The sequence below is a fragment of the Mastigoproctus giganteus genome, chromosome 2, assembly GCF_048544385.1.
Source record: "Mastigoproctus giganteus isolate SK-2022 chromosome 2, ASM4854438v1, whole genome shotgun sequence".
Classification (NCBI taxonomy): Eukaryota; Metazoa; Arthropoda; class Arachnida; order Uropygi; family Thelyphonidae; genus Mastigoproctus; species Mastigoproctus giganteus.
In genome coordinates this window covers 130570759-130585483 of record NC_143576.1, presented here as the reverse complement: position 1 = coordinate 130585483, position 14725 = coordinate 130570759, and the positions used below count along the sequence as shown (strand labels likewise).

The following is a 14725-nucleotide window of genomic DNA, read 5'->3' as shown; positions in this document are numbered from 1 at the left end:
ACCAATTTGATTGGATACTATGGTGTGGTCACAAAGGAACTGGATGCAGGGAATAACTTTGATATCATATATTTGGATATCAGAAAGGGTTTTGATATGGTTGCATATGGAAGACTGCTGAACAAATTGGAGCAGTGTGGCATTGGAGGCAAATTGCTGCAATGGATAAAGGAATGGTTGAGTGTGAGAAGACAGAGAGTGGTAATCAATGGACACTGCTCATCGTGGACTAATGTTATTAGTGGAGTCCCTCAGGGTCCATTGTTGTTTTCTGTATTTATAAATGATATTGATGATGGTATATCAAGCTTAATGTCCAAGTTTGCAGATGATACAAAGGTTGGCAGGGTTGTTAAGGACACTAATGAGAGTACGCTACTGCAACTGGATCTAGAAAAGTTGAGCAGATGATGAAGAGGTGGGAAATGAAGTTTAACATTGACAAATGTTAAGTACTACATACAGGAAGCAGTAATCCCAGAGTAACGTATCAACTCTGTGGTACTACACTGACAGCCATAGAGAACGAAAAGGACCTGGGGGTAATTGTGCAGGCAGATATGAAGTTTTTTGAGTAGTGCAGATGGTCTGCAAGAGTAGCTCATGGTGTCTTGTCAATGATATACAGAAACGTTTCTAGCAGGGATAAGGAGGTGATTATCCCCTTGTATAAGGCAAAGGTCAGGCCACACCTTGAGTACTGTATACAGGTCTGGAGGCCTCATTTTAAGAAGGATGTAGAGCTGTTGGAAGGAGTACAGAGAAGGGCAACAAGATTAGTGAATGGAACAAAGGGTTGCTCTTACGAAGAAAGGCTTAAGTTCTGCAAATGGCAGTGGCTGGAGACTAGGCACCTGCGCGGTGATCTAATTGAGGTGTATAAGGCCTTGAATGGGTTGAGCATGCCGAATTCTGATGGGATCCTTCCACTTGTTCAGATTACGAACCTAAAGGGGCATAAATTCAAATTAAGAAAGGATAGATGTGTGTGCGGGAATTTGCCTTTAGCCAGCAGGTGGTTAATTGCTGGAACAAACTTCCATCTGTAGTTGTGGAAGTTGATAGGTTGAATAAATTTAAGGAGGAACTGGACAGGCGTTTGGAGGGAATGGTGTGAGTTTTTTTTTTTTTTTTTTTTTGGCTGATTTGGCTGATATGCAGCTCAAGTGTATGAGCTGCATAAGCTCATACACTTGCTTTCTTGCATCACATGCCACTACTACTACTTTCTGTCCAGGGCCAAATTGATTGACAAGGCTCTCAACATGTATTCCATCCTATAATGTTTAGGCAGAACTGCAGACACTTTTAAATTCAATCCTAACTCACAATGTTTTTCACAATATTACCCTGTACTTGTTAAGTAAGTTTTCAGCTCTCCCACTCTTAATATCATTAGTGCCAATGTGTACAACAATATCTCCTTTTTTGCCCTTAAAAGAAGATATCTGCTCTACAATGTCATCTCTTTTTGCCACTGGCAGATGTACACTGGTTCTATTCCACCTCTCTTTCTCGCACAACATATTTCCTGTTTCTCTGACAATAATCACCTCCTTTGGGTCCAGTGCATTCTGCCTTGGAGATTGCTGCTGCTGTGTTGCCCGATGCACAAGTATGAGCTTTGGCATTGAGTCGGGCAGCTGGGAGCTTGATGGGCCCCATTTTAATTCTTCTGGGGGAATATACCCTACTCTTCAAACTCTCATTCACATGTGAAAAAATTAATTGGCACCTAATTTCTTCACATTCTCTGCACCTAGCACAAACAAAGGCATCCCCTTTGGTTGGATCATGTCCTGCTCCAGAAAGTTCTGCAAACATTTCATAAGTTGCACATTTTGTTAGGCTGTGATACATTGGAGAATAATTGCCCCCTTCTGTTCTCCTCCAAGCTGCAGCATTTCCAATACTTTGTGCCCCGTGATTGGCTACTCTATTCTTGGGCATGATTTCTGCTTAAATATGATTTAATTGATTAACAATGAAAATTAATAGAATTAATAAATTTAATTGACAATACTGCACTAAGCTAATAAGCTAATAGATTCCTAAATGCAGCGACACATATTACAGTATCAAGTTTTAAGTTATACCTTATACTATCAAGTTCAAGATATACATTATACTATATCGTTTATGATCGCAGTGTTAAATTAGTTATATCCTTAACTAAAAAGACATTTAATAAATATATTCCTCTTACCTATAAACGCGAGTCACTCCGATAAAATTTCTCCCCATAGAGCCTTGTAGATTCCTTCAAGTTTGAGATAATCCACAACTTCAGATCAGCAAAAGCTCTTTTTGCACTCTGGCTGCTTTTGATAAGAAGCATAATACCACCATCCCTTTTATCTTCTCTGTTTTTCCTAAATATATTATACATACCCTAGTGGAATTCATCATCCCCAGTTTTCTGCTTTTCTGCTGTCACCATGTTTCTGTTAGCCCTGTTATATCAGCGTTAGTTGTCCTAACCAGGAGTTCAAATTCAGCCATTTTATTCAACTGTGTCTACAGTAATGTCAGCCACTCCTGACATTACTGTAGACACAGTTAAGAATTATTCTTCTATAGTTTACTACCCTGACACATCCCTTGAAGTTATTTTGTCTTTTTCCCTGTCTTTATCATCCCACTCATTTTAAACTTTGCTACCCTCGGAACATCTTGCCTACATTAGCTGTTGTGGCAACAAACAAGGATTCTTGAGATGAATACCAGTATTACTTTGACCTATACTGTCAGATAAATGTAGATCTATATAATCCTGCTTCCCCCTAACTACCAGTTTCCCTGACCCCTAAAGGTGTCCTCATTGACACTGGCAAAAATCCTTGCACCACATTTGTTCAAATGAATATCATCTCTACAAAATGGATTCTTTCTACATACAAGCACAGGCCATGCTGATAAAAATTTATTCCCTAGAGTTTTGAAGATCCCCTGAAGTCTTGAGTTAATCTACAAGGCTTTGAGCATATAATGCTGCAGAAGAATCTGCAGATAAATGAACCACTTGGTGGCAGTGATCACAGTGTGCTGAAGTGGGAGTTACTCAAAGAGGTAACTACCATTAGGGGTAAAGGGAAGGGGTATTGCTTTCGTAAAGGTGACTACAATGGACTGAGACAGTATTTAAATTCTATACAGTGGGATCAACTGATGATATTGCCAACAGCAAATTCAAAATGGGAAGCATTCAAAGAACTTATCGTGGAAGCTACTAGGCTTTACATACCAACTAAGAAATATTGTTCAAGGTTTAGGCCTAAATGGTTGTCAGATGAACTAATGAGGCATATGGCAGAGAAGAAAAATGCATGGGATACATACAAATTAACACGTGACACGGACGCCTATGATAGATACAAGTTGATCTGTAACCAAGTTACAAAGGAGGTTAGGCAGGCGAAGGCAGATTACGAGAGATCCTTGGCAAGGGATGCGAAGAAAAACAGCAAAGAGTTCTTTACTTATGTAAACTCTAGAAGGAAGGGGATGAATCAGATTGGTCCAATTGATATCGATGGGTCAACTGTTGATGACCCTGCTCGGGTAGCTAACAAACTAAATGAATATTTTGCATCGACATTCACACATGAGGAGTTATTCAGCGAGGGGAATGCCAGAGGTGTATTCAACTCTAGCAGTAAGCTAGAGAATCTTGTAATAACTGAGAGCAAAGTGGAGGAGAAATTGTTGAAGATAAACACAAGAAAGGCACCTGGGGTGGATGGGATCTATCCAGTTATATTAAAGGAGGCAGCAAAGGAGGTAAGCAAACCCTTAGCCATAATTATGAGAGCTTCCTTGGACTCAGGGGAGGTACCCATTGACTGGAGATGTGCAAATGTGACCCCAATTCACAAAGGGGGATCAAAGGCTGACACAAGTAATTATAGACCTGTGAGTTTAACTTCTGTTCCCGGAAAATTAATGGAGGCACTGGTGAAAGAAGCACTGCAGGATCATCTAGACAAGACTTCAGTTATAGCTAGGACACAGCATGGTTTTGTTAAGGGGAAGTCTTGCCTGACCAATTTGATTGGATACTATGATGCAGTCACAAAAGAACTGGATGCAGGGAATAACTTTGATATTATATACTTGGATCTTAGAAAGGCTTTTGATACTGTTGCACATGGAAGACTGCTGCACAAATTGGAGCAGTGTGGCATTGGAGGCAAGTTGCTGCTATGGATAAAGGGGTGGTTGAGGGGGAGAAGACAGAGAGTGGTAATCAATGGACACTGCTCATCGTGGACTAATGTTATTAGTGGAGTCCCTCAGGGTTCAGTATTGGGGCCCTTATTGTTTTCTGTATTTATAAATGATATTGATGATGGTATATCAGGCTTAATGTCCAAGTTTGCAGACGATACGAAGGTTGGCATGGTTGTCAAGGACACTACTGACACTATGCTGCTGCAACAGGATTTGGAAAGGTTGAGCAGATGGGCTTCGAGGTGGCAAATGAAGTTTAACATTGACAAATGTAAAGTACTACATATGGGAAACAGCAACCCCAGAGCAACGTATCAACTCTGTGGTACTACACTGACAGTGGTAGAGAATGAAAGGGACCTGGGGGTGGTGGTGCAGGCAGATATGAAGTTCTCTGAGCAGTGCAGACGAGCTGCAAGAGTAGCTCATGGTGTATTGTCAATGATATATAGGAATTTTTCTAGCAGGGATAAGGAGGTGATTATTCCCTTGTATAAGGCAATGGTCAGGCCACACCTAGAGTACTGTATACAGGCCTGGAGGCCTCATTTCAGGAAGGATGTAGAGCTGCTGGAACGAGTACAGAGAAGGGCAACTAGATTGGTGAATGGGACAAAGGGGTTCTCTTACGAAGAAAGGCTTAAGTTTTGCAAATTACAGTGTCTGGAAACTAGGCACCAGCGGGGTGATCTGATAGAGGTGTACAAAGCCTTGAATGGTTTGAGCATGCTCAATGCTGATGGGATTCTTCCTCTAGCTCAGAAAAATCACCTGAGAGGGCATAAATTCAAATTGAGGAAAGTCAGATGTAGGATAGATGTGCGGAAATTTGCCTTTAGCCAGCGGGTGGTTGGTGGGTGGAACAGACTTCCATCCCTTGTCGTGGAAGTTGATAGCCTAAATAAGTTTAAGGCTCAGCTGGACAGGTATTTCGAACGAACAGAGGGGTGAAGTGGAAGTGGTTATTTTTATTTATTTATGTTACTTTTTTTTTTTTTTTTTTTTTTTTTTTTTGGCTGATGCTGCATAAGCTTGCTTTCTTGCATCAAATGCCTCTACTAATGCTAATTCTGCCTATTGTGTCTGGATAGAATTGCAGACACATATATATTCTGGCTTAACTTGTGGCATTTTTTTCAGCATGATCCTATATTTATCTAACAAGGGTTAGTTTGTGTTCATTTAATATCGTTAGTCCCCACATGAATAATAATGCTCTTTACCCCCCCCCCCCCCAAATCTGACAGTCTGTTGGTAACATCATCAATTGTTGCTCCCAGAAAACACACCCTGATTCTGATCCACTTATTCTTATTACAGAAAATTATTGATTATTGAAAATTATTGATTTCCTACAATTGATTTTAGGTCCTCGATGTGGAATGACCTATGATCATGTAGTACGCAGTGTTCTGGCTGCTATCTTGAGAAAGGAAACTAATTTTATGGAGGCACTGGAAAGCTATACCAAAGACTTAAGATTTTCGTATTGATCATATTTATGGCAATTTGAAAATTTTTACATGCTGTTTTCAGACTGCAAAACTGGCATTGCAAATGTGATGATTACTTGCATAAATATGATACTATATTTATTTCTGTTTATTCTAATGTAATTTCAGCAGGAATAAAGGCCTATATTTGTTGCAATAACAAAATTATCAGCAGATTTTTGAAATCTTTATTTTAGATAATGTTATATGAGTTGTAATATGTATGATGTTTTTTTCTCCCAGCAATTTGAAAAGAGATGTCACTGTGGTGGTTAGTAGCAAAGACTTCTATAGAACTGGTATAATGTGTGATATTGTACAGGTGAGTGGTTCATTAAATGTATGGAAGGCACATTTTTGTTATGTAGATAATACGAATATGATAGTAGTAATGATGGCAAATGATGCAAGAAAGCAAGCTTATATAGCATTAGTAAAAAGAAAAAATGCCTACATAGTTCACCCATCCTCACCCTCCAAGAATTTGTCTAGTTCTTCCTTGAATTTATTCAACCCATCCACTTCCACAACAACAGATGGAAGCCTGTTCCAACAATCAACCACCTGCTGCATGAAGGCAAACTTCTGCACACCTATCCTGCAACCATCCTTCCTCAACTTGAATTTATGCCCCCTTGTGTTTAGTCTGAGCAAATGGAAGAATGCAATTAACATTAAATTAAATTAGCTTACTCTATCCATTCAAAGCTTTAAACACCTCAATCAGATCTCCCTGCAGGTGCCTAGTCTCGCTGCGACTTGCAGAACTGAAGTCTTTCTAAGAACACCCAGTGTGGTTGCCCTTCACTACAACCTTATTTGAAACATCCTTCCTAAAGCGAAGCCTCCAGACCTGTATACGGTACTCAAGGTGTAGCCCAACCATGGTCTTATACAAAAGGGTGATCACCTCCATGTACCTGTTTCTGTATATCATTGACAAAACCCCATGAGCTGTCCTGGCAGCATGTATACACTGCTCAGAGAATTTCATGCCTGACTGCACAATTACTCCCTCCAGGTCTTTCATTCTCCACTACCTTGAGTGTAGTATCACACAGTCGATAAGTACTCTGGGGTTACTGCTATCCATATGCAATACCTTGCATTTGTCAGTGTTAAACTTCAACTGATGCCTCCGTAGCCAGGTGAGCAGGAGCAGCAGTGCCTAGCACACGCTTCTTGATTAGACCGGGATTCGAGCCCGTGACCACCAAATACGGAGGATGCGGAAAGGTCAGGGAATGACCACCGCATATCCCCGGAGCAATATGGCCTTAGTTGCTAATGCTCCTAAAAACCAAATAACAAACAAAACAACAAACAAACTTCAACTGCCATTTCTCAGTCCATCAACCCATTTTTCCTAGATCTTGTTGCGGTAACTCACCCTGATGACTGTCGATAATCGCCCTGCTAACCTTTGTATTATCTGCAAACTTAGACATGAGATATCCATATGACATTATTCACATTGTACTTTGTGTTATTGATATTTGACTTAACTCATATTGCAGCCTAGTTTTATGAACTTCTTCAGCATGTCACTCATGGTTGCTCATAATCTGGGTGTTAATTGTTATCCAAAAATATTTTGCACTACATTTTTAAAGCCAGTCCAAGTGTCTCCTTCATTTTTGTCTGTGGATTTTTAAAATGCAGTTTGGCAACAGCTTGTTAGACTTTGAGGTCCAACAAAAATTTCTTCTTTTAATTTTTCATATGTAAGTGATGGGAATTTTGTGCAAAAATACTTGAAAAAATTTCTTTCTTTATTCAGAACTCAGACACTGTTTCATTAAAGCTATGTTTGTAACAATACAAACTTTGTTTTGATCTACTAGTAGATCGTCTTTATTGTTCTTTGAACCTTGTGTCAGAGACTGTCTTGATTGTCACATTTTGCTTTGTCATTGTTCACTTCTTCATCCAACCTAATCACACAGAAGGAAAGGCATTTTTGTGTAAACAATTTGTTTGCCAAGTAGCAGATCAATAGCTAAAATTTCCACACACTAGCCAACCTTTTACTGAATTTTTCCAAAGAAGCTTAACATTTTCATAGTTTTCTTTTGAGTATGTCGAATGGGCTACAGGAATGTTTCCATTATGACGCACTCCTTTGTGGCTTTGCTTCAGTTAGTCAGTAATTAGCTTCAACTCTGTTGGTTGATAGAAATTTCCAAAAAATTTCATAACCACAGGAATGTTGTTGCAATGTATCATTAAGCCATTTTTGGGAAAAAATGGGAACCATTTTTTTTCCCCCCCCATGATGTCTATACCATGAAAAGACTGTTTCTGGAGCCAGCAGATTCTTAGATTTTGGCCTTAACCCTAAAAGCACAGCAGACATTTCAGTAGATTTAAATCTCTCATGAGATCATCGAGTTCACTTTGTGTAAACATCCATGGTCCAGAGTTGTGAATTTCTTTGTCACGATAGTGTATATAATCTTCTAGATCACAGATGTCATGAAATCAGATGGTATATGTCTATGAACAACTGGAAGAGGTGGAAGAGGTAGTTCAGGTCCATAGGCTACTAGCCATACAGCTGAAGTGACATTGTTTGGGATACATAGTGCTCTTATTTTTATTTCCATTTAATCTGCTACATTTACTTAAAAAAAATTAGCAGTCATTGATACGATTCCGAGGTTCCCTGAGGAATGGCAAATGTCATGGTTTTCTTTTCACTTCATTTCCACAATTGCAAGTCTAGCATGCTTTACGGGGGTCCAACTTTTATCTTGGTCACATCATTTAATTCCAAAATATGTGGCATACTCGTGTTTTCACAATGAGTTGCATCCTTTGTTTCACCACAACCTACTTTCTGCAAGTGTAGCAAGTACAGTGGATTCTGATTATTTGGGCCACCAGTTAATTGGGCAACCGTTTATTTGGGACAAATCTTAAAAAACAGAACCCAATCGATAAAAATAGCCAGGGTTTACTTTGCTTAATTGGGACAACATACAGTTTAATCGGGGCAGGAAACTGCACACTGGAGATTACCCTACGATTGTCTCCGACCATACCACGTGTTCGTTCGAATTTCTGGAGGTCACAACCATAAAACAATAAAAACAATTAGCAGTCACCTGTTTATTTGGCTTTTCTGTTAGTGCAATCTATCATAAACCGATAGTAAACTCGATCTTATTGAATTTTTGATAATACAGACAGCTGGAATTCTGTGGGTTATTATGGTGAAATGTGTTTACACTTCCATGGAATCTTCAATCATAATTTTCAATTAATTTTCAGAATCTTCTCTTCATTCCTATTTTTAAAGCTTCGTAACTTGTTACTCCGTTCTCACTTGCACATATTGTGTTCCTTGCAATCTGTGTGTGTTGTGTTCTTTGTTATTGATTGCTTATCTTTTTACTGTTTTAAATTTTAACCCCCATCCACAAATGTCAGTGAACAGAAATGTCAACTAGTTAGTATGTACATATTACAGTACATTAATTATTCCGATTTTCACTTATCATTTAATTTTTTAATTGGTAAGGTAATCAAGGGTAAATTTGTGCTTAATATATCTTTACTTTTATAGCCTGTGGATAATATTCCTCCTATTTTTGCTAATTAGAATTGCTGTTTAATAGAATTACAATTCAATTCACAAACATGATCACAATGACCGGCGCTTACTACACATCGTATAGCAAATGGTACTTTACTATGGTGAGTCCATCGTAATGTGGTTTGATTGTACAGTGAATCAATTGCAAAGCAGGGTTCCATTGTATTTTTAACTATTTATGTGAAACTTCGGATAATTGGGGCAGCCGCTTAATCAGGCCAAAATGCACTAGTCCCGATGTGTCCTAAATAACCGGACTCGACTATATTTGGATTTGGATATTTGGGTTTTTCGGGCATCACAAGTTGCCATTGTCGAAGACATAGAATGTGGAAATCATGTTAGAAGCATATACTAGTTAGCATGCATGCACCAAAAAACAACTGAGTGTGGTAGAAACACTTGGCAGGATTATTTATACAGCTATCTAACTTACAGGTCTCAACACATCTAAACATGTCTATTCCTGTCAGTCACAAAGGGACACTAGTACCCACATTGTTTATATATCGAATGTGTATCTAAGAAAACAATTCTTACTGTCTGTAAAAAAAAAAAAATTGTACATGATAGGTTAAAACAGTTTGGAGTTTTAGAATTAGCACTAAAAATAAACACACAGAAGCACCATAAATTTTGAAAACATCAAAATATATGCAGATGAATGTAATCTGCCCTCACATTGATTTTATCTTACAAATTACATGTTAGCACAAATTATTTTTCAGAATCTATTCAATAAGGAAATTTTAATTAACTTATTCACAACTTATATATATATATTTTTTAAGGAATTTAAATAAAAGTGAATATTTTATTTTCAGCATGCCATGTTATTGCCTGTCTTAGTTTGTCACTTGCGTTTTCACCAGTCTCTGGATCTTCTTGAAACACAAATTTCTCATCAATTTTGTGATCGCTATCTGTTACAAGTGAGTATTATACACTGATATAATTTTGTATTTTTCTTTGTGATCAGGATATGGAAAATTATGAATTGAAATAATCTTTTCAGATTAACATCAAATCATGTTTTCTTGAAATATAAGGGAAGATTGAAAATCTGTTATTAGTGTGTCACTACTTTTATAATGAGCTTTCTAAATCATTGTGTGTTAAAGGTAGAGCAGTTTGTATGTAGATTGATGTTGGTTTGTAATACATTTTATTTTCTTTAAATTTCTCTATCTAAATCTCAAGGATGTCTATAAATTTCTGACATTCACTGAATTTTTTTTAGTTTCCCAATTCTTTTAACTTGGGAAATTTGAAGAATCTTTTCTGATGGATGGGATCAAAATGATCCTCAAATATTTGAGTTTATCGGCAAGTGTTATTAGATCAAGGTGAAGATTAGTACATTAGAACTTAGATACTTGTTAACAGGTGCTCCGTATTTCTTGCCTTGTGGTAGCTTTTTCACAATGTTATACTGTTCAGTTGGTGACCAGAAATGGGTAACAACCTCTGTGGAATAAAGAATTTTAAGATAAATTTGATGAGTGTATAGTAACATCATTTTATTTCACTTTCTGTTTTAGCAAATAATTTTCATAACTCTGAAATGCTTACTTTTAATTACAGTTTAATTAAATTTTAAAAACGAATTAAAGTTTAATTATAGTTTAATTACATTTAAAAGTGTGCATATAGCAGTCAGAGATTTAATTTCTTAGTTAATTTCCTTGTTAGAATACTGATGAGACTTTTTTTTTTTTTTTTCTGATGACACTACTTTCTTATGACTGCCTTTTTTGTATTCACTGATATTTTGATTGTTTATTGAAATTTGTTTCATCATCTGCATTTTAGTGTAATAAAATGCAGATGATGAAACATCAGAAGAATCAGTTTAGTAGCACTAGTTTCCCTTATCACTGTTTAGTTCTCTTTTTGCAATTTATATGTTTATCTGCAGCCGTATCCTTGTGCTGTTAATTCTTAAGCCTAACTGCTTGTGTTTGATGCTAAGTTTTCAAGGTGTGGCAATAAAGTTACTGGATGGATGCAATAAAAAGAACACAAAGTGAAAGCTCAAAAATGATTTTATTTTTATTCAAAGTAATCACCACCTGACTGAATGCACTTATTACCTTATTCTAAAAGAGTCAGCAAAGACATTCAAAGAGATGATGTTCAGTTAAGTTTTTATTTATGTTCTCAAGGTCCTAAAATCTCTTTGTGGGCAGGTTTCACCTTTGGAAAGAGGAAGTCCGCTGGTGTTAGATTGGGAGAGTAGGGTGGATGGGTGATCTGTCCACAATCTGTCCAATGCCATGTTTCATTAGCAATGTCTTCACAACAAGTGCAGAATGGGCAGGGCATCCAGCTGCCTTCCTTTTTGAAATTGCAGCCTTACATGGGAAATGCACTTTAGTAGTCTTTGAAGCACTTGTATGTAGAATACAACATTGACCCACTCCCCTTCAGCTAAAATTACTTGTGAATCATAGCCTGGTTGTTCGAAAACATAATCAGCATCTTGATCCTGCACTTCTGTAAACAAAACATTTTAGCCTTGGTGTTGATTTTGGAGTCTACTGCAAGCTCTGATGCTTTGTCTCTGGGTCATTGAAACACTCAACACTAATCTCTGGTGACAATACAGTCAAGGAAATTAGGATTGTCTTGATAAGTCTAGATGAAATCTTTGCATGATGACACTCTTCATTGCTTTTGCTGATCTGCAAGGCTGTGCAGCACATATTTTGCACATACCTTCTTTTTTCCCTAAATCTTCAAGAAAAGTTTGACAAATCATCACCTTATTCATATCCAACTCATCAGCCATCATTCTGAGTGTCAAACGTAACAAACAATTTCCCAAACTTTTGCAGCTTTGTCCTCATTTCGAGAGGTTGACGGATTCCTATATCTTGGGTCATTGAAATTTTCATCCAGAGTTACACCCTCACATTCATCTTTGAACTGCTTATACCATTCAAGCACAGTGGCATGGCTTAACATTTCATCACCATAAACAATTTTTAACATTTCATATGTTTCTGTTTTTGTTGCTGATTTTCCTAGTTTAAAGCAAAATTTGATATTCATTTGTTTCCCCATACAAAATCGTGACACAGAACATTAGTTACTAATGAAACTGGTTATTGCCTGCAACCTGTGAGTGTTACTGTACAATCTTTGTACTGCCATCTTTTGAAGGAAGTTTGAACTACAAAATACCACTTCCTTTTTAATCCTATTATTTTCAATCTCGTTGAATATAGCCATAACAGCACCATTTTGGGAACTTTATTGCCACACCTTGTATGTTATAGTTCATTTCTGAAGTATTGTTAGATTTCATTTGATTTTCATTTCTTCTATATCCACCATCCCAGAAGTAGTGTGTGCGTGTGTGCGCGCACACACACACACACACACACACACACACCATTCTTAATATAGTCACCCAGAGTTACATCTTATTGTGTGGTCAGTGCTTTCTCTCCCTGGTGTTTCTTCTCTGTAGCCAGGTGCACAGGTGAGGCTTCTAGCTTTGAGTTGGTCTCCTGAGTGCCTGATGAGGCCTTCCACTTGATTTAATTTCTTCCAAGACATTATTGATTTTCTTCAGGCAGTCAATCCCAGTTTATTTTCACTTAATTGTCTTTCTCTCTCTGCACCTAGGATACACAAAAAAATTTCCAATGGCATTATTGTGACCTGAATACAATTTTGAAAATGTGACGCAGTTGATTTAACAAACAACTCACAGGAGAGCTATCTGCAACAATTCCCCGATTAGTCATGCTTGGCAAATCTAGTTTTATTATAATTACAGCTAAATTCCTAATTACAAATACAGGTAACCCTCGTATAACATAGTAGTTAGGTTCCTATAAAATCTCGTGTAGTACGAAACCATGTTATATGAGACTAAGAACCAATACAAAAAGTACAAAAAGGGGGTTGCGTTCCAAAAGCTAAAAATTTACGCCATTTTTTAATATCAGAAACTTAATTTTTATTAAAAATAGTAATAACTGAACAAACTTCTTACAAACTGTGATGCATATATGTCAGATAATGTACGTTCATTTAATTTTCTTCCTCTTCATCTCTGCTAAGCACAACCAAACAAGAACGTTTTCTCTGTTTTAGAATATCTTTACCTTCTGAACTTTCTTCTGCAGCATCTAGATTTCGCATATCTTCTGCTCTGTTTAAAAAAAATCAGTAAACTGGGATTGTTTGCTTTTGCTTGATAGATCTTTGTAAATTTCATGGTATGGAGCTAAGCAGTTTTATAGCTCCCATTTTGAACTTTGTGCTCCTTTTAGTCGAAGGATCTGCATTCAAAAAATAAGATTCTAATTGCTCAGCTAAGTTTATGCCTTCCTGTATGCTTTTTTTTAGTGTAAAATTTGGTACTTCAGAATTTTCATCTGCTCTATCATCCTCTGAATTGATTTTGTGTACCTTCGATGCCATTTCCATCAAATCCGCTTTGCCAGCCTCTTTTTCTACCAGTAATTCTTGAATGTCTCCAGTAGTCATATCATCAAAATCTTCCCTTCCTACTGACTTAGCAAGTTTTACTATTGCACCGATTCCGTTCGGTTTGACCATATTTCCTGAATGACCTAACTGGTCATACATTTTTCCAACACACATTTAATGTTGACAGTTTTACTTCTTTGAGAGATAAAGCTATGATTCTGATACATTCCACAATTGAAAAATGTTTCCATGCCTCCATCACTTCAATAGATTCGGAATTGATATTTTCCCAAAATCCATTGTAATGATTTTCTGATGTAATGAGTTTTAAAGGTAGATATAATGGCTGGCCGAATTAAAAAAAGGTGTATTTTGAAAAATTGCATCCAGCTTAATAGCAGAGCTCCCCCCCCCCCCACAAAAGTGCAAAAATACCATGTTATGCAAGGTTTTCCGCAATTCTCTAACTGTGTTAGAGCGAAACCGTGTTGTGTGAGGATTGCTGCAATTTATCAATCGTGTTAGAGTGAAACCGTGTTGTAGAAGTACCATGTTATATAGGAGTTGCCTGTAATTAAAATTGCAAGTAGGCCTGATGTAGCCAAGTGGTTGGGAGCGAGAGTGCAGTAGCATGCACTCTTTGAGTGGACCGGGGTTCAAGCCATGACTGCTAAATACAATTAACATTATAATTGTATTGATGATTTATTGTAAACTCCACTGACCTGGTGGTTGTGCCCAAGTATAAACAACAACTTTTTTTTTTTAATTATAATATACAATATTACACTGGCCTTCATAGCCGAGTAGTCAGGTGAGGGAATGCAGTATGAAGCAGTTTGAAAGTTGTATTAATCCATACCTTTTTCTTGGCAAAAACACAATTTCAAGTTTTAAAAACAGGTACACCTTCCACACATGTCCATTCACAATGATATCCATGCACTGACCAAGATGG

General features: G+C 37.3%; 1 protein-coding gene across 2 annotated transcripts in view; it reads left to right on the top strand.

The window, feature by feature from the left end:
- Nucleotides 1-14725, top strand: part of drosha (ribonuclease 3 drosha) — a 357699-nt gene that overhangs the window by 186415 nt on the left and 156559 nt on the right. For both annotated transcript variants that reach the window (XM_090389541.1, XM_090389540.1), the window contains exons 12-13: nucleotides 5967-6045; nucleotides 10146-10253. In XM_090389541.1, the coding sequence (XP_090245667.1) occupies nucleotides 5967-6045; nucleotides 10146-10253 (187 nt within the window). The remainder of the gene's footprint in view (nucleotides 1-5966; nucleotides 6046-10145; nucleotides 10254-14725) is intronic.